Raw genomic sequence first — 20,654 nt, 5'->3', positions numbered from 1 at the left:
TTCGAGTCGGATCTTTTCAACGAATCAGTTGCGTAAACTCTTTCTTAAAGGCATAGTTCACCCAAAATGAAAATTCTGTCATCATTTACCCACCCTTATGTTGTTCAAAACCCATACAGGTGAATTTCATTTCTGCTGAACACAAAATAAGTTATTTTGAAGAATGTCGGTAACCAGACAGCTAACTTCCATAGTATTTTTTTTTTTCTATTATGGAAGTACCATCAACTGTCTGGATACCAACCTTCTTCAAAATATCTTTTTAGTTTAACAGAAGAAAGAAACTCTCACATGTTTGGAAAGGGTGAGTAAATGATGATTCATTTTTGGGTGAACTATCTCTTTAACTATTTATTCAATAAAAAAGAATCGGTCAACAAATCAATCAATGAATCATTGAACAGAGAACAGTCTCTTTCTGACGATTTGTAATAAGTAAACTCACTGAGGATTTGACTTTAAAGGATTAGTTCACTTTCAAATTAAAATTTCCTGATAATTTACTCAACCCCATGTTATCCAAGATGTTCATGTCTTTCTTTCTTCAGTCAAAAATAAATGAAGGTTTTTGATAAAAACATTACAGGATTTTTCTCCATATAGTGGACTTAAATGGTCTCTAAACAGTTGAAGGTCAAAATTACAGATTCATTGCAGCTTCAAAACATTCTACACAATCCCAGACGAGGAATAAGGGTCTTATCTAGAGAAACCATCGCTCATTATCTAAAGAAAATCTTCTATACGTTTTAACAATACATGCTTGTCTTGAACTAGCTGAATTCCAGTAGTGTAGCCGCTGCTAAGTGTATTACTGCCCTCCACAGGTTAAAGTTTGAACTAAATGTTATATACTTGCACTAGCATATTGTATGATAATTTAGTTCAAACTTTGACCTGTAGAGGGCACACTTAGCAGCGTCTACACTTTTGGAATTCAAATAGAGAAGAAGCTAGTTCAAGATGAGTTCAATTTTTTTTAGAAAATGAGCAATGGTTTCTCTAGGTAACACCCTTATTTCTCGTCTGCTATCTCTGTAAACTGAAATTTTGACCTTCAACCTTCATATGGAGAAAAAATCCTGGAATATTTTCATCAAAAACCTTAATTTCTTTTCTACTGAAGAAACAAAGACATGAACATCTTGGATAACATGGGGAAACAAATTATCAGGAAATTTTAATTTGAAAGTGAACTAATCCTTTAACAACTGAATAGCAGAAATGTTATGAATTACATGAAGAAACATACAACTATTGGTGGCATAATTACCATCTGTGGTAAACTATCGAAAGTATAAACTATAGAATGAATCAATTAGTCAATCTATCTATCTATCTATCTATCTATCTATCTATCTATCTATCTATCTATCTATCTATCTATCTATCTATCTATCTATCTATCTATCTATCTATCTATCTATCTATCTATCTATCTATCTATCTATCTATCTATCTATCTTAATTTTTAATAAAACCTCCAGCCGAGACATAAAAAAACGTACAATATATTTTTTTGTTGTTCTTATGAGTCAGGCTTCCCATCTCTCTATAATGCTTAATATGACCAGTAGAGGGCAGTTACTGCCTACATGTTTTTTTATCTAAAATGTGGTACGTTTATCAAGAACATTCTGGTAAAACCATGATTAGATCAGTTTGACTATGACTACGTTTCTAAAAAAAAAAAATAAACTTTGGCATTTAGTAATGAAAATTAACTGTAGCCAGTCAACATAAATGGAAAACAGAGGAATGCTGAAACAGATGGGTATCAATATATCTCTTTATTTGGCAATCAGCTTGAAATGATCTAGATTTCAGTGTATAGCATACCCCTATTAAACCCACACAAACCTTCCAATAAACATGTCTCTTATTTACCTTAGTTTTTACATATTGCAGTTTACAAATTTAGCTTATCTGTTTGACAAAATCGATTTGACAATGGATCTTTTTTATGTGCTATATAAAAATCTACACATTATACATTCATGATTAGGAAAAAAAAAAAAAAAAAATCCAAAACAATATTTAAACAGCACAGAACAAAACTCGTCAACATATCCCACCCAGGTGTGAGTGATCACAAATTAAAGTTGAATACTTCAATATTACAGTAAATACTGAGAGATGTCCAATGACAAACAGGATTACTGGGAAGGGAGGTTGTTTTTACACCAGAGGTCTGGACTCAAGGAGAATAACTATGATACCGTTACAGGGAACATTGAGAGAGAGAGAGAGAAATGGGAATGCTGATTACGCAAGTGCTGCGAGATCTTTAAGAGAAAACCAACTTTTTTAATAGTACGTCTAATCTCTCTCTGAAGCTTAAAGCTCTCCATGGCTAGTCTGATTCTCAGTTTTCTCTAATCTCATATTGCCTATGATTAAGTGCACAGGTGCTCACTTTTTTGCCCACAGTTAATCGAACCATGTCTTTCTTTCTTTGTGCGCCTTCATTTATAATGTCTATTTTGGGAATGTTGTTCGAACGTTGTTCGATGGGTCAAAATCATCAGAGATATCGGCATCTTCCAATTTCTTGGTATTTGTAAGAGGGTTTATTCAGAAAGACCGCAAACAACTATAAACAACTATGAAGTAAGGATATAATGGAACTATACCTTCATTTGACCATTATTTCTAGTTGCTTTTAATAATAACACAACAAATTACATAATAGTAATACAAATCAAAAGTTTCAATGTCTTATAAAAGGCATGCTTTTTTGTTTTAAATATATTGTGAGAAGGACGGACATGATCGTGTGCGTTTAAGTGCCTTTCTTTTGGGCATTGTTTATAATCATGCCTCTGTTTTTGTGTGTGTGTGTGCGTGTGTGTGTGTGTGCGTGCGTGCGTGCGTGTGTGACTGGGGAAGGTACACAGTCGTGGTGTCTTGTGATGTGCAAAGCTTAAATGTCAGAGTCCATTCAGCAGTGAGTAAGGTCCACAGAAATGCTGCTTGTTTTTCTCCTTTTCCCTGAAACCCCAGCGCTTAGGATACATTCTCAACACATCAGTGGGTATCCAAACTAGAAGTCTTTTACCTCAAAAGAAAACTCTCTTTAGAAAACTCTAAAATATCGATAGCCTCTAATAATCCGCTGTATTGCTATGAGACACAGTTTCCTAATAAGGTGAGTGTATTCTTTTGGTCCATGCTCACTTCATTATTACTTATTTGCACTGATATGTACCAAAATGCAATCTGCGATTGACAGGTTTTTTACTTGACAAATGAGAGTTTGTGCACTGGGTGTGTGTGCGCAAGTCAGTGTTCAGCATTAAGAGGTATTGCTACAGATTCAGTTCAGTCTCTTGTTCAAAAACCAACTGTGTTTGTGTCCAAAAACACAATGATCGGAAATGGAGAGGACACTCGTGTAATTTAGTCATGGCACAATTGTTGAGAATAAGTGTGATGGTTTCCTACGTCTTCTAAATCAAGTGTTTGATCTGTATCATGATGTATGGATACATCAAAATAGACTAAAGAGGGGGGGAGGGGGCTTTGGTGTACTATTCAGATCATGAGAGAAGCAATGACTGACCGAGGTCAATAGTCAAACAGTCAGACAGCGGTCTGTCTTTCTACTCTGTCTTGAACAGGCATCTCATCTTCCTTCCCCCTTCTCTTGTTCAGTCTTCAAATATCCTTCTTTTCTAATCTCTCATTCTGTTACTCTTATTACTCGTTCAGTGCTTCACCAGAATGCCTGCTGTTAAAACTAGAATCAGTTTGTTTTTCCTCCCAGAGTTTTGCATTTTAGAAATACAATTCCCAGAGTCCTTTGCTCAGAGGCTCAGTGTGCATGCGTTCACATGCGCTGTGCATCCATAATGTCCAGGTACTTAGCCTCAATGATCCTGGGCAGTAGGCAGTTCCTGAGGCAGAGACACAATTCAAAGTATGTTAATGTCATATATACTGTATGTTTATATCATATTTATATATACAAAGGTAGAGCCAGAGGGGTGTCGAGGCTGACATCTGATTGGCCACTCTGGGTGCCACCCCCAAATTTAATATGCTAAATCCACTTCACCTCCTGTTGAAAGAAGCATTTATTTTGACGTGCAGTGGCGCGGCATATTGTTAATGTATTAATGTTGAATATTAAGAGATTATTAATGTTAGTTGCAAAACACAGACCATTAAGAATAAAGTGGGTCGTACAGGCACAGAGCTGTTCAAATCTCTAACTAGCTTACTAGCAAAAAGAGAATGCGACAGAGCTTGTAATAAAATGAGAATCAAAACTGGCTTGGCTTTTTGGAGATGGCGAGAAATGAGGGATTTGAAATGTTGTAAAAGCAACACAGAGATGACATTTTACTCAACAGGTGAGTAAGGTCTTTTATCGAACAGATAAATTGCCATATGTAGCTCTCTAACAGAATTCATTGTAAAGCATTATCTATTGTGAAGGGTCATTTCATTATGGTTGTTGTAGCACTGTATTTTCAAGGAATTACTGTGTCTATAATGTGTGTCTCGTAACAGGGTTACAATAGCAACCTAGACGTTCCCATTCAGTCACATTCTACGTTATGTCGGACTGATGTCATGGGGTCCCTATGGAATGAGCCATAGCTACTGAACTCTGTTACGAGTATTGGAGATGCAGATGCTGGCAAGCTACGGCGTGCCTCTTTACAACTGCTCTCACAAATGTCGTAACCTACCCAGCGCTCCAAGTAAGCCAGAGGGGAAGTCTTCCATGCCGAAAGGGATGGAAAGGACAGGGTTTACTGTGGGGGTAGTTGAAGCTGTTGTTCCTACCCCAGGGAAGAGTGCTTCAGAACTCAGTTCCCACCGTTTTTCAGCCAAGACCAAAATGCTGGGGAAGTGTGCCCAGTCCCAAAGGAGGGGAATGCTATGGAGACCACACCCTGCCCGAGTGGAGAACTCACCTGAAGAGCAAGTAGGCGCTTGTATCCCCATTAGAGGGTAATGGTGCCTCAAGCAAAACACAGAGCTAGCTTTCCCGTACATTGCCTGTTTGTACCCAACACACAGCAAAAAACTGGCTCCACTCAGAGATTACAGAATCTCGCGAATGTGTCAGGTGTTGCCCAGCCCGCAGCTCTGCAGATGTCTGCCAGAGAGGCACCATGTGCCAACACCCAGGAGGAGGCAAAACCCCGAGTGGAATGAGCCTTCACTCCGAGGGGACACCTTGCCTGGTACGCCAAGGTGATGGCATCCACTATCCAGTGGGTCAACCTCTGTTTGAAGACAGCCTTTCCCTTCTGCTGACCTCCAAAGCAGACAAAGAGCTGATCTGAGCTTCTTAAGCTCTACGTGCGGTCCACGTAAACACGCAGTGCACGAATGGGACACAGCAACATGAGGGCTGGGTCTTCCGCCTCCGGGGACAGCTCTTGCAAGTTCATCACCTGGACCCTGAAGGGAATGGTGGGAACTTTGGGCACGTATCCAGGCACTGTCTTTAAAGACAGGATTTTAAGCTCAACTGACTCCAGGGGCTTGAAGGGAGCACTCTGTAGGCCCAAACAGACAACAGAGAGGTCCCAGGAGGGGATGAGACTTGGCCTGGAAGATTTAACCTCCTTGCACCTCTCAGGAACCTGATGACCAGGTTGTGCTTTCCCAATGACCTGCCAATCAACAGCAGCGTGATGTGCTGTGATGGCGGCAACATACATCTTCAAGGTGGATGGGACAGCCTCCGCTCCAAGCCCTCTTGAAGGAATGCGACTCAGCGAACAGACTCCACTTCAAAGCGTAAGCGTGCCTCATAGAGGGGGCTCTAGCTGAAGTGAGAATGTCAACTACCGCTGGCGGTAGGTCACTGATGTCCTCCGCGTCCCATCCAGAGTCCACACGTGAAGGTTCCAGAGGTCTGGACGCAGGTGCCATATGGTGCCCCTTCCCCGAGAAAGCAGGTCCGTCCTCAGGGGAATCCGCCAAGGTGGGGATGTTGCGAGGAGCATCCGTTCTGGGAACCAGGTCCACTTGGGCCAGTACAGCACAACTAACAAGATCTGCTCCTCGTCCTCCCTGACCTTGCACAGTATCTATGCGAGAAGGCTCACAGGGGGAAATATTTGCATAGGCCCTGGGGCCAGCTGTATGCCAGTGCATCCATGCTGAGGGTCCCCCCAGTCAGGGAATAGAACAACTGGCAATAGGAGGACTCCTGGGAGGCAAATATGTCTACCTGTGCGTCCCCGAATCAACTCCAGCTGCACCACCTGGGATTGATTCTTCATTCTCCCGGGAACGTGACCGAGTCGGCTGCACAATTGAGCTTGTCCGTAATGTAAATAGCGTGCAGGGACCTGAGCCGCTGCTGACTCCAGAGGAGTACGTGATAGCATAGACCATCTTGCTGGTTGATGTACAGTGCAGTCTATGCATTGTCCATCTGGACCAGTACAAGCAACCTTCGAAACGGCGCAGGGCAAGGAGTACTGCAAGCAACTCAAGGCAATTGATATGCCACTGCAGTTGAGGTCCTGTCCAGGAGCCCACAGCAACATGCCCATTGCATACGGCACCCCAGCCTGTGGTGGGGGCATCTGTTGTGACAACAACATGCCTGGACATTTGTTCCAAGGGCACTCCGGCCCATAGGAAGGCAAGGTCCGACCAAGGGCTGAATGTCTGGCGGCAGCTCAATGTGATGGCCACACGGAACAAGCCATGTCGCCATGCTTGTTTTGGGACTCGGCTTTGTAGCCAATGCTGAAGCAGTCTTATATGCATCAATCCGAGTGGCGTGACCGCAGCTGTGGATGACATATGTAGGCAGTTCAGCACCGACTGTGCATGCTCATTGGTGAGACATGCAGTCATACTTACCGAGTCCCACTCCAGGCCGAGAAAAGAGATGCTCTGCAAAGAGGAGAGCTTGCTCTTTTCCCAGTTGACCCAAAGCCCCAGATGGCTGAAGTGCCTGAGCACCAGGTCCCTGTGTTTTCGCATAACTGATCTCGGGACTGGGCCAGAATGAGCCAGTCATTGAGATAGTTGAGGATGCGAATGCCCACCTCCCAGAGCGGGGCAAGGTAAAGACACGGGGAGACAGGGACAGCCTGAAGAGGGGGATCTTGCACTGGTGTGCTCGACCCTTGAACGTAAAGGGAGGAAACGGTTTGTGTCCTTCAGGTCGATTGCTGCAAACCATGCCTGGCGAACTGAATCATGAATACATGACATTTTTAGAGTCATTCCATTTAAAAAACCATAACCAAAACCATATGAAACCAACAGAAGTACATTTATAAGAACTATTAAAGATTTTTCCTTTCCTTTCATACATCATTCTGTCACATGACCTTTAGCAAACACGATTTATTACACATGCACGTGCCTAGCAATACACCCACAACACAGACAGACAGGAGTTCATGACTTGGAAGCTGGAGGCATTTCAGAACTCACCTGATGGGTATGAGGATAAACATTAGCAGAGGAAAGATCATCTTCATATACGGAAGAGGGTACATCCCAAACGCACAGAGGAAAAGCAGCTGCACCATCTGAAGGAAAGTGAAGTAATGGATCTTTCTCTGCGGCACCTTGCGGATGTAGTGAGTTGGAGGGTAGGACGTCTGAGAAAGAGCAATTAAGTGACAAAGAAAGAGAAGACAGAGATAAGCGAAAGAAAGGATTGGGTATGGCCATCATAATGCAGATGAATAAAACTATAACCTTGAGCGTATTGACTGATGGGACTAAGATCCATTCATGTATGGACATTTCACTTACACTTGTCTCCTCAATAATATAAATCACATCTAAATCAGGGCTATATGCATACATAATGGAGATCACGTCTGTGATGATGCTAATGCACAGCAGTGAAATTTCGTCCCATATGGCAATTAATATTTCAGTTTTGTGGTTGCTACAGCCTTGTGTCTCATTTATGATTGTTTGCTCATGTGTGGATTAAGGGACTTCCAAACTACCATATGTTGACGTATTATATTATATTATATTACAATGATATGTAATATTATATATTATAGTATTATGCTTAAACTTACATTAACTTAAAATGTTAATATTTAATAAAAATAGTTTTAGCAAATTCAGGTTACACTGAATCATTCTGCTTTCAGGATGTGAATAAGTGGTTTTGTGCCAATCTTTATTTGACCTTTTGTTATGAATTGTTTTATAGTTTTGTGTAATAAAAATCCTACTAACTTGTCGATTATGAAACATTTTGCCCATCCATAGCATTTACACAGTTTTAGAACCACCTCCTTATCCATCTCAAATGCATTTATGAGGGCATTTACATACGATTGGCTCAGTAAAAATCAACAAAGCGACCAATTGTCAATAGCCACAAAATGCATCAATGGAGACAAAGTCATTTCAAACCATGACAGTTAGAGGGCGCTCTGTTGCTTTATTTGCACAGCGGGTGCACCACTATCTGTTCTGTGTTCTTATTTGTACAACACCTATGACTTTTATTTGCCTTTGTTTTCATCAAAGACACACACACACATACTCACTTGTTCTTTGAGTAGCAGAGCCATGCGGTCACACATTTGATTGCCGTCAATGGAGGTGAGAGCGATGTAGAGGAAGAGCCCGTAAAGCACAGGCTTAGGAATCCACTGCAGGGGCACCGGCAGCAGAAACAAGCTCACACCTATCAGGATGTTAGCCACGAGCGAGGTCACTCGCGTCTCCTTCACACTCACTATACTACACACACGCACATGTACACACACACACAAACACACACATAAAGGCGTCATTTAAAACCAAGCACGCTGTGCCAATAACTGCTATAATGACGTTTGTGCTTCACAGATTGATTGCGATTGTAATTGTTTGTGAGCGTGTGGCTCGTCGATGTGGTGTGTGCTCACGTCTCGTAAAGGTGTCCTCCTTCCACCCTTTCCTCCACGATGGCCAGCTGTCTGACGTGCAGAGTGGAGTGCGGGAACGCAGCATGCATCCACGGCAAGCCCAGCACAGACATCAAAATATTAATCAAGCCAGACAGAGTCAGGTCCCAGTGATACGCCGTGCCCTTCAGTAACCTGTGGCACACACACACACACACACACACACACACACAGTCACGACTCACAGTGTCTCTAAGACCTCTGCACAATCTCACCCAGTGTCCTATCCAGGTGCAAAGTGACAAGTTTCCAGTGAACTGTAATTTTCTGTCCATGCTGAAAGCCAATAATAATATATTTAATGTTTAATATGCAGCTAGGTGCATGCTGGATGTCATGCAGTAACATAAATTACCAATTAAAAGTTTGGGGTCAGTATGATTTTTTATTTTTTTAAAGAAATGAATACTTTTAATCGGCAAAATACATTCAATTGATCAAAAGTGAGAGTAAAACCCTTAATAATGTTACAAAAGTTTTCAAATAAATGCTAGTTTCTATTCATCAATGAATGATGAATAAAATGTGTCACGATTTCCACAAAAATATTTATCAGCACAAGTTTTCGACAATGCTGAAATTCTGCTTTGCCATCACAGGAATAAATAACATCTTAAAATATATTGAGATAGAAAACAGTTATTTAAAATTATATTATAATATTTCATATTTCAATATTTAAATTATAATATTTCATTTTTACTGTATTTTTATCAAATAAATGCAGCTTTGGTGAGCAGAAGACACTTTTTTTATGGTAGTGTATGCTTTTTTGACACCAAAACCATTTCCACTGGCTAAGACAACTGTTTATCTTTTAACTGGTATTCTGCCAAGTGCTGTAATTATATTAACTGGTATCCCCCCACCCAGTATTTTTTAGTCTTAATCATGAAAATCTGTTTGTATATATATACATATTTAAATGACACTATGATACTTTGCATAAATATGAACTTGATTGCTGTGGCTCATTTGTTGCTCTTTGAAAATAAATGGCTGTAGGATGCTTCGAATAATGCTAAACAAAACTGCCAGGGCTCAATACTCCTAGACATGAAAGAGGCTGCTTGTCACTTTATCACATTGTACCTGGTTAGGTTGATGTTTAGGTTAATTTTAATAATTATTGTGATGAAGTCACTTTTTAGTGGTGAGATGTTTTCAAAAGTAAACTAATTTCAAAAGACATGAACCTGTTTTCGGGTGCATTTGTGAGAGAAACTACGATGTTCTGGTCAATGAAGATGAGGAGAAACAGGAGAAAGCCCAAACCCATAGCGCTCAGAACACTTGCTCCAGACAGCTTATCCAGCGGGGCTATTTGAAACATTGGACCTTCATGGAAGTTAAACACTGGCACTGGAAGAGAGCACATGACAAAGTCAAACCATTTTCATCATTTGCGCTGAAATGAAGTGAAATCCATCAGTGATGTTACTTTACAATGGCGAAACAGTATTTTTATTGAACAAAATGCCACAGAACAAACTGCAACCAAAAAGGCACAACCCAAGTTAACAAAAGCATGATAGCTTTGTACTTTACGTCACGTCAAAATCAAACTTGAAATGTCCTGAAAACATGATGACTGTGGGGGTTTTTAGTGAGCAACCAGCTTGGTGAAATTAAAGGTGCATCTTCACGTTTGTGACCATTTCTTACTGGGCTTGATGACTCTTGACCCGAAAATAAGTTGATTATTAAAAAAGAAAAAAAAGAAAAAAAAAACATGTATACATTTATATTTCATAATAAATGTGAAAATGCTTAAAAATACTAACTTGATGAGATTTAATCTTGGTTTTAATAAATAAAACATTATTAACATTGTTATTGTAAAACATACAAAATATAATTATATTTGGTTTCTTTTTCTTTTCTTTTTTGATGTACATGAATTTACATTCTGTATATACACTGCCCGGCCAAAAAAAATGTTGCTGTTTGGATTTTAATAGGCAAATACTTAAGAATCTATGAATGGATCAATATTACAGTGATTATTATGTTTCTAGCATGTTATATGTTTGGGAACGCTTTTTTAACCCTTAAGGATGGAGTGTGTAGCTTTTTATTTCTTAAACAACAATGTAGGAAGACACATCATGGCCATATTCCAGGATGTGGAATTCATTTGACCTCTTTTATGCTCAACGTGTCTCTTCAGAATTCCCCAAAGGTGTTCGATTGGGTTCAGATCAGGAGACACTGAATCACTTTCACCCTGTTCTTCTTCAGAAATCCAACAGTGGCTTTAGATGTGCTTTTATGATCATTGTCATTTTGGAAAAGTGCACGACGGCCAAGGGCATGGAGTGATAGTAGCATCTTCTCTTTCAGTATAGAGCAGTACATCTGTGAATTCATGACTGACACCACCATGTTTCACTGTAGGCACCATGCATTTTTCTTTGTATTCCTCACCTTTGCAACAGTTTTGAAGCCATCAGTTCCAAAAACATTTATCTTCGTCTCATCACTCCAGAGTATAGAGTCCCAGTAGTCTTCATCTTTGTCAGCATGGGCCCTGGCAAACTCTAGGTGGGCTTTTTGTGCCTGAGCTTTAGGAGCGGCTTCTTTCATGGACGGCACCCATGCATGCCATTCCTCTGCAGTGTATGCCGTATTGTGTCACAGAAAATAGTAACCCCAGTTTGGCTTTCTACTTCTTTAGATATCTGCAGTGAAATTGCATGCCAATTTTCTTCAACCCTTCTCATCAGAAGACGCTCCTGTCGAGGTGTTAACTTCAGTGGACGATCTGGACGTCTCTGTGAGATGGTTGCAGTTCCATCTCTTTTTAAATTTTTGTACCACTTTTGCTACAGTATTCTGACTGATAAGTAAAGCTTTGCTGATCTTCTTGTAGCCTTCACCTTTCTGGTGTAAAGAAATGATTTTCTTTCTCAGGTCTTGTGACATTTCTCTTCCATGTGGTGCCATTGCTGACAGCATGAAATGGGAAGGGGTTTTAACACCCTTTTATAGTCAACTGTCTGCTGGACACCTATGTAATGAATAATTAGACTCACCTGGTTGAATTCTTGTTAAATTAAATATTTGTAGTCTAAAATTAACTTTGCTCCAGAGATTTTCAAAGGGTGTGTGTGTGTATATATATGTGCGTATATATATATATATATATATATATATATATATATATATATATATATATATATATATATATATATATATATATATATATATATATATATATATATATATATATATATATATATATATATATATATATATATATATATATATGTATGTGTGTGTGTGTGTGTATACTTTGCAAAGTTTTGGACTGTTTGGTCTTTTTCCTGCAAAAGCAGACTTTTTTGAAAGGTTCTGATTTAATCTGTTTTTGAATATGAGCCTCTTGACTGCAGCATTGGAGCGCTGTGTGAACGTTTAAAGAGCCCGAGGTAAGAAGTGAAATCTCACTCTGATAACCAAGTTAAACTCCCACACCAAACTGATGACAGAGGAGTTGGAGGAATAATGTAGTGATAGTCGGAGTGAGTGGCTTTGCTGTAATGTGCTGGCAGTAGAGAGCGAGAGTACAGGCAGTATGTGTGTGTGTGTCTGAATGTCTAAGTGTTGGTAGGGGTGTACGTTTTGGCAAGCCTTCCTGGACATGAACTGAGCCAAAATTTAACTGATTCTCAGTACTGAATCTTCTCCGCTATTTGCATCTCATTTAAAATTGCTGCTTAAATGCTGCATTTTGACATGTTGAAGATAATCCCTAATATAATTAAAGAAATTTACACAATAAAGCTATTTTATCATTATGAATGTTTAGTTTTTTCTCTGCTTAAATTATACCATAAATGAACTCACTTACTTTGCCTTATATTAAATATTATTATCATGGTCAAAACAAAACTCTAATATTGACTATTAGTGAAATAATGTAATGTATATAATATTTTTATATCTAATATTATCAAATAATAGTAGAAAAAACATGGATAATAAATAGTAATTAAATGAAAAATAATATAAAAATAAATAATACAAAAAAATAATAAAATTAAATGTTTCATTGCAAATAAATAACAATAGCAAAAACAAACCCGTTTTGCTTGCTAATACCAGAAAAAAGACCAGTTTTGTACTCTGCAGAAATTAAATAGAACAAAAGTAGAACAAAAACTAGATTTCCTTTTATTTCCTTTTAAACTATATTGAAGAAATGTGTACCTAAGTGTCAATGTGTGTGCAACATGAACACATATAGTGTCACATGACTCACAGGCAATGTCGTTGAAGACGTATGATCCCACATAAGAGAAGACAAGCACTGAGATAGGCAGAGCACAGTCGGACAGAATCTCTCTCATCTTCACATGCAGAAATGGACTGCCAGGAAAAAATGGAAAGATGGGGGTGTCAAAACAGTGTTCTATCACTCTTTAAAATACTCATCAGTGTGTGTGCAGATGTGTGTGTGTGTGAGACAGAGAGAGAGAGAGAGAAGAAGAGATCCTCACCTCCTCCTGAACTGGTACAGTGTGTATCCCACCCACAGTGTGCCCAGCATAAGGAGGAGACAGAGTAGCGGCCGTGCCCGTGTGCACAGAATGAAGGATTCTGGGAGGGACACGGGCCCTGTCTCTGTCAGGTTCAAGTCACCTAAATGTACACTTCCACTGATGCGATTCAGCTCTGCCGCACTCCCATTGGCCAAAGTAGGAGCATGATAGTACTCATGAAAGACTGTAAAGGAGATACCAAGATAGGAATTACCATTTATATACTGTTAGAATAGGTCAAAATGAATGTACAGTATACAGTATATGTAGGTGTAAAATTAATGTTTATTTTATGCACTTATGACACCATTCTGTCTCAAGTCAAACAATTGATACGGATGCAAAAATACTAAACAATACTTTCACGCTACTAAAAATACTTCCGTAAATTTTAAAATACATTAAATGTTATTTAATTATTCATTTTAATTATTAAAAAAAAATATCATTTACTAATTTTGTATTATTTTATTTTTTAAGATAAAAGGTGCTATTGTAATGGAAAGACTGCTTAAAAGGTACAGTATATCGAAGTATTTACTGTATGTATTGTGTAAAAGTTTTGAAAGCGTCAGCATGAACGACTTTCAAAGAGCAACATTTTTTTCTCTGCCATCTTATATTGAATAATTGGTTTAAACAATCTGGATTATCAATGGAATATTTGTGGGATCGTGTGTACTGCCAATAACATTAACCAATGCTTTCTGCTGATAATTACAATTATTGATGGGAAAAAGAATCACATGTGACACATACTTAATAGTCTGGCAATGCCACTCTGGTCTCATGTCAAAGAATTTAAATCACAAATTTTAAAATACATTAAATCTCAATTATTATTATTATTTTTTAAGTTTTAATTATTAAAATATATCAATTATTATTTAAGTTTGTTTTATCTTTTAAAGATAAAAAGGTATTATTAAGTAAGGCTGCTTAAAAAGTACAGTATATGTCAGTCTAAAATCATCTTTGAAGCTGTATTATGTAAACATTTTGAATGTCTTCCAAAACGTAACATTTTTCCTGCGCCACATCTTTATTGAATAATTGGTTTAAACAATCACGATTATTGATGGAATTTTTGTGGAATCTTGTTTACTGCCAATAACATCAACCAATGATTTCTGCTGATAACACATGCGCATTTCGGTTCATGCACATTTTTGGGATGTCTTTCTCGAACGGCCTGTTTCACATCACTGCAGAACATTTCAAAGGAAGTGGGGTCAGGACTCTAATTTGGCCATCGTGAAGTGCTGAATTTCTTTTGTTTGAAACGTTCTGTTGTTGATTGACTCCTGTGTTTTGGATCATTGTCATATTGCATGACCCAACTTCTTTGGAGTTTCAGATCACAAACAGACGCTCTGACATTCTGCTCCTGATATAGCTTGGAATTTGTTGGTCCCTCTGTGACTCCAAGTCGTCCGGACCCCGAGGCAGCAAAACAGCCCCACATCATTATACTCAGCCCACAATCCTTCACAGTTGCAGTGAGGTTCTGGCAAGAGTAGTGGGAGTTTTGTGTTCTTTACATTTATTTCAGGTATATTAAAAAATTCACATTGAAAATGAATAGTGTCTTAGCAGTTTTTGTTCCAGGCTGTTTTCCAATGATTCAGAACACGTCTGATCTTGCTTCAACTATGTGCAAATGAAACTTCCCTCAAAATGCCACACTGGTCTTGCGTTAAACTTAATACAGTTGACAATCCAATTCATTAAGTTGGAAAAAAAAAATGCAAATCATTTTTATTCATTTTAAAAATCAGCCCTTGCCCTTTTTCAAAATGATCTAAAAGTGCCCCTCTCAGACAAATAGCAATGAAAATATCATGGTCAAAACAATTCCTGTTTATGTTTACATATCCGTCAGTCATAATGCGTTGCTATGGGTTGCGTGAGTTTTGACTGCGTTCTGACAGATTTTCTACAGTCTGTTCGGAAACCTCTAGGCTCTCCATATGGTTCTTTCAGTAAGTGCCTATGGCTCGACGGAAGAAAAAAATAAACCAAACTATTTTTTAAAAACTTTTTTTCATCAATAATCAAAGCTAGTGTGTCGATTTAGTTAAAAATCCATCATAAATTTGACAATATTGCCCGTTTGTCATGTATAATACACCAACCAATCGTGATCTAGCACAACAAGTTCAAATTTCATTGGACAATGAGCAATTTATGCGGTTTGTCTCATTTTATAAATCAAACTGCATCTTCAGACAAAGTTAACTGACTACAAAACACTGCACAAAACCGAAGTTGCATTAATGGCAAATAGTGTTAAATTCACTTGTATTTATGTATACTGATACATCGTTTACTATTTGATGAAACTATCATAGTTAATGAAACCCAAGTGCCACCTACTGGCCTAGTATGTATTTTTTTGATAATTATGAAGCACACATTAGACTGGCTCCATCTACTAGGAGGCACGCAATGGTTCTGAACTGATGGTGTTGATCTGCCTGACTGTAGGCATAAATCTTCCAAATCCCCTGCAAACATTGAGTTTTATGAGTTCTTCTTCTGAGGTTTTCTGAAGTCCCTTTTGATCAGACTAGATTGCTCAATTGTTTGGTAACAAGTAACATGCTGCTTTCCATTGAGTATAGTAGGTCAAACCCACAGCTGAGTCCAATTACCTTCTTTCCAAGAGGTCATTATAGGAGAGGTTATCTTGATTGTTTAACACACTTGTTCAATAAAGACATGGCACTGCAGAATGGTTTGTCTGTGTGTGTTTAAGGCCAGTCGTAGTTGTCACATGGGAAAAGTTATTACGCAAAGACTATGTTTTAGTAACAATAAGGTTTTAAAATATTTTAAATAATGATAATATTTTGGAGATATATAGCCCTCCAAAGGGTCAACTATACAATGAAAGTAGATTTTAACTAAAACATTGATGTGTGTTTTCTAGGGCTGTAACAGTACACTAAAATGAAGGCTCGGTACGTACCTCGGTACTGAAGTCAGCCGGAGGGAGAAAACTAAACATAATATTGATTTTTTTCTATTTTATTAAACAGTGGTTTACTGAACAAATTCTGTCTCTGTCTTTAAGTAAATTCAATTCTAATTAAAAAAAATCTATCCCTCCTAATACAGTGCATATATTTAGTGAAAGAGTTAATTTCTCTAGCGAACTAACAAGCTAACACTGAATGGCTTTTCTGAGGTAAATGTTATGTGACATTGTTTTATCGATGGTGAGATACTTTTCGAGGTTGAAATACTGATCGATTACACGATTACACGAGACACAATTCAGTAAATTGTACTGTATCTTTCAACATACCTTGAGATGTTCATTCATGTTTATTCTGTAACTAGTATTAAAGAGGATGAGATGATCGCGCCAGTACAATGATCTGTCACGCCACATCAACGAGCGTCAAAACAGCTTTTATTGTTTGAATTTCATGATAAAATGGACAAAATTTGAGGGATGAGACTTTGTTTCTTATCAAAAGAAACAAAACATAGAGCTTATTGCAATTATTGGTTAATGGTGGTTAATGGGCTATACAACTCTTTATTCGTCGGTACACGTGTACCAAACAAAAAGACACGTACCGAAAAAAAGTACCGTTACAGTTACACCCCTAGTGTTTTCAGCTATTTTTCATTACTGTATTTACTGTATTTTGAGAGCTTGATGACACTTCTTTCAGTCACATTAAAAAAATCCTTATCTGACACCAACATTTTAAACAGTAGTGTATGCTGTATCTGTATTATAGTGTATAGCATAATGTAGTTATACTATAGACTATAGCATTTTTTGTAGAGTATTACTTATTTTTATTTATATTTCTCTATATGGAATGGAATGGAAGTAGCAGCAGATCTGTTCTTCCCGGGACTTAGTTCTATCAATCAGTTGTTGATTGGTTGAAGGCAGATCTGAATGATTGGAGAAGTCTGGCATTCTGGGCAATCTATCATCAAGTCATAACATTTTAATAGCAATTAACTGTGAATCTAATGAAACAGATTCTGTAGTTTGACATCATGTCCCCATTATCACTAAACAGAGTCATATGTTAAATGAACTGTATCGTTTTCCCTAGGCAGCAACAGTGTAAAATGTTAAAAGTCTTTATTTTACAACTAGCCCCAGTTTTCCTATATTTCTCATGAAGATCAGTCTGTAATCTAAGAATCATTCACACAGAAATCCAGATGATTCCAAAAGGTTTGGCTGTGTATATGTATGTGTGTGTGTGTGTGTGTGTGTGTGTGTGTGTGTATAACACTCACTCTTGACAGTGCCCTTAACTGCATCTGCTACAAAAGCAATGGAAATGAACAAAGCTATCACCTCCTCTATCGACCTGTAGGTCAAAAACATTAAAACAATTATTTCAGTCTTCAAGCAGTGGTGTCGGCATGAGTATGTATATTTGTAGGTGTGCGTCTGACCTTTTGAAAAGCTTAACAAGCAGGCTGAGGTTGAAGACTCCTCCCATGATGAGGAAGAGGCTGTTCCACAGGCCGATACATGCATAAAATGCTGCAAAGTCCAGCTCATAATCATCACAGATCCCCCTAATCACTGCAGCCACAGAGAGACAAACAAACAGATGCAACATTGTAGAAAATTATAATTAGGGTGACCAGATGTCCCGTTTTTCCTGGGACAGTCCAATATTTTAACTCTAATTTTAGTGTCCCGACTTATTATGAAAATCATGTTTTCTGCCGTATTGCTTCTTTCCTAAATTGTCTTTGCAAGGTGATCACAAAAGCGAGTAGTAGGCCTAGTCTTCAGTCATGTGAGAATAGCCTAATCAAAGCCAATCTCGTAGTATATTTTGGAGAACAAAATTACCATCCAATCACAATTAGTTATCGATTAACTTGCAGTTAGTGAATGCGGGATATTAGAGAGCACTGAACAGATGCAGATCAAGTTAGACGCGAAGATGTCAAAGAAGTTGTGTGTGTACATTTAACAAGAATCTTCAAAAAGAGTTATGTGCAGTAAGTTGTGAAAAGATGAACGCAATGTGGTATCGCACTGACTGATACACACCAGAAGCGCTCTTTCAGACAGCACACAATCCCAAATTCAGTTCTCTTTGCGCCTGAATGGTCAAATACAGACACAGCTGTCAAAATGCCCATCATGTGGAGTATCTCACGTAAATACAGTCTGTTATGACTTAAGTGAATGTAAATTCAGTATATTCAGCATACAGTGGGTACGGAAAGTATTCAGACCCCCTTGAATTTATCACTCTTTGTTATATTGCAGCCATTTGCTAAAATCAGTTCATTTTTTCCTCATTAATGTACAGACAGCACCCCATATTGACAGAAAAACACAGAATTGTTGACATTTTTGCAGATTTATTAAAAAAGAAAAACTGAAATATCACATGGTCCTAAGTATTCAGACCCTTTGCTGTGACACTCATATATTTAACTCAGGTGCTGTCCATTTCTTCTGATCATCCTTGAGATGGTTCTACACCTTCATTTGAGTCCAGCTGTGTTTGATTATACTGATTGAACTTGATTAGGAAAGCCACACACCTGTCTATATAAGACCTTACAGCTCACAGTGCATGTCAGAGCAAATGAGAATCATGAGGTCAAAGGAACTGCCTGAAGAGCTCAGAGACAGAAGTGTGGCAAGGCACAGATCTGGCCAAGGTTACAAAAAAATTCTGCTGCACTTAAGGTTGCTAAGAGCACAATGGCCTCCATAATCCTTCAATGGAAGACGTTTGGGATGACCAGAACCCTTCCTAGAGCTGGCCGTCCAGCCAAACTGAGCTATCGGGGGAGAAAAGCCTTGGTGAGACAGGTAAAGAATAACCCAAAGATCACTGTGGCTGAGCTCCAGAGATGCAATCGGGACTGTGATAGTGAAAGTCAACCATCACTGCAGCCCTCCACCAGTCGGGGCTTTATGGCAGAGTGGCCCGACAGAAGCCTCTCCTCAGTTCAAGACACATGAAAGCCTGCATGGAGTTTGCTAAAAAACACCTGAAGGACTCCAAGATGGTGAGAAATAAGATTCTCTGGTCTGATGAGACCAAGATAGAGAACATTTTGGCCTTAATTCTAAGCGGTATGTGTGGAGAAAACCAGGAACTGCTCATCACCTGTCCAATACAGTCCCAACAGTGAAGCATGGTGGTGGCAGCATCATGCTGTGGGGGTGTTTTTCAGCTGCAGGGACAGGACGACTGGTTGCAATCGAGGGAAAGATGAATGCAGCCAAGTACAGGGATATCCTGGACAAAAACCTTCTCCAGAGTGCTCAGGACCTCAGACTGGGCCGAAGGTTTACCTTCCAACAATACAATGACCCTAAGCACACAGCTAAAATAATGAAGGAGTGGCTTCACAACAACTCTGTGACTGTTCTTGAATGGCCCAGCCAGAGTGCTGACTTAAACCCAATTGAACATCTCTGGAGAGACCTAAAAATGGCTGTCCACCAACGTTTACCATCCAACCTGACAGAACTGGAGAGGATCTGCAAGGAGGAATGGCAGAGGATCCCCAAATCCAGGTGTGAAAAACTTGTTGCATCTTTCCCAAAAAGACTGATGGCTGTATTATATCAAAAGGGTGCTTCTACTAAATACTGAGCAAAGGGTCTGAATACTTAGGACCATGTGATATTTCAGTTTTTCTTTTTTAATGAATCTGCAAAAATGTCAACAATTCCGTGTTTTTCTGTCAATATGGGGTGCTGTGTACATTAATGAGGAAAAAAATTAACTTAAATGATTTTAGCAAATGGCTGCAATATAACAAAGAGTGAAAAATTTAAGGGGGTTTCAATACTTTCCGTAACCGCTGTATATGTCAGTATATTAGATACAAGCATTTGGTCAAAAATACCTGTCTGTGTGATTAATGTTGATCAAACAAAAAATGTTAAATAATGTATGTTAAATAAACCTACTATACCTGAAAAACGTAGTTTATTTAATTAGTATCTCTATCGTATTTGTCCTATTGTCTGTAATTTGCTTCTTTGTTCTTTTTTATATAACAAAAATGAAATAACTATGTAATATATAGCCTATTGTCCATCGAGATTTCTTGTACTGTATTTGCAAAACTACTGCGCTGGTGAGCGTTGTAGTCGTTGTAGTCCAGAGCTGCGCTTGGAGTATTTACGACAGTGTGATTCACTGAAGGAACCTGTAGGGGGAGCTTC

At 38.6% G+C, this 20,654-nt stretch overlaps 1 protein-coding gene across 5 annotated transcripts in view; it reads right to left on the bottom strand.

The window, feature by feature from the left end:
• Window positions 1–1,777: 1,777 nt before the first annotated feature.
• slc4a11 (solute carrier family 4 member 11) overlaps window positions 1,778–20,654 on the bottom strand; it is a 92,881-nt gene continuing 74,004 nt past the window's right edge. For all 5 annotated transcript variants that reach the window (XM_067385793.1, XM_067385794.1, XM_067385795.1 and 2 more), the window contains 9 exons: window positions 17,894–18,026; window positions 17,732–17,805; window positions 13,415–13,640; window positions 13,177–13,283; window positions 10,109–10,274; window positions 8,874–9,047; window positions 8,511–8,706; window positions 7,423–7,592; window positions 1,778–3,896 (listed from right to left, as the gene is read on the bottom strand). In XM_067385793.1, the coding sequence (XP_067241894.1) occupies window positions 3,830–3,896; window positions 7,423–7,592; window positions 8,511–8,706; window positions 8,874–9,047; window positions 10,109–10,274; window positions 13,177–13,283; window positions 13,415–13,640; window positions 17,732–17,805; window positions 17,894–18,026 (1,313 nt within the window). In that variant the 3' untranslated portion in view covers window positions 1,778–3,829. The remainder of the gene's footprint in view (window positions 3,897–7,422; window positions 7,593–8,510; window positions 8,707–8,873; window positions 9,048–10,108; window positions 10,275–13,176; window positions 13,284–13,414; window positions 13,641–17,731; window positions 17,806–17,893; window positions 18,027–20,654) is intronic.

Source organism: Chanodichthys erythropterus, chromosome 5 (assembly GCF_024489055.1).
Source record: "Chanodichthys erythropterus isolate Z2021 chromosome 5, ASM2448905v1, whole genome shotgun sequence".
In the NCBI taxonomy this organism is placed as follows: Eukaryota; Metazoa; Chordata; class Actinopteri; order Cypriniformes; family Xenocyprididae; genus Chanodichthys; species Chanodichthys erythropterus.
The sequence above is the reverse complement of the archived record's forward strand: the minus strand, read 5'-3'. Positions and strand labels throughout refer to the sequence as shown.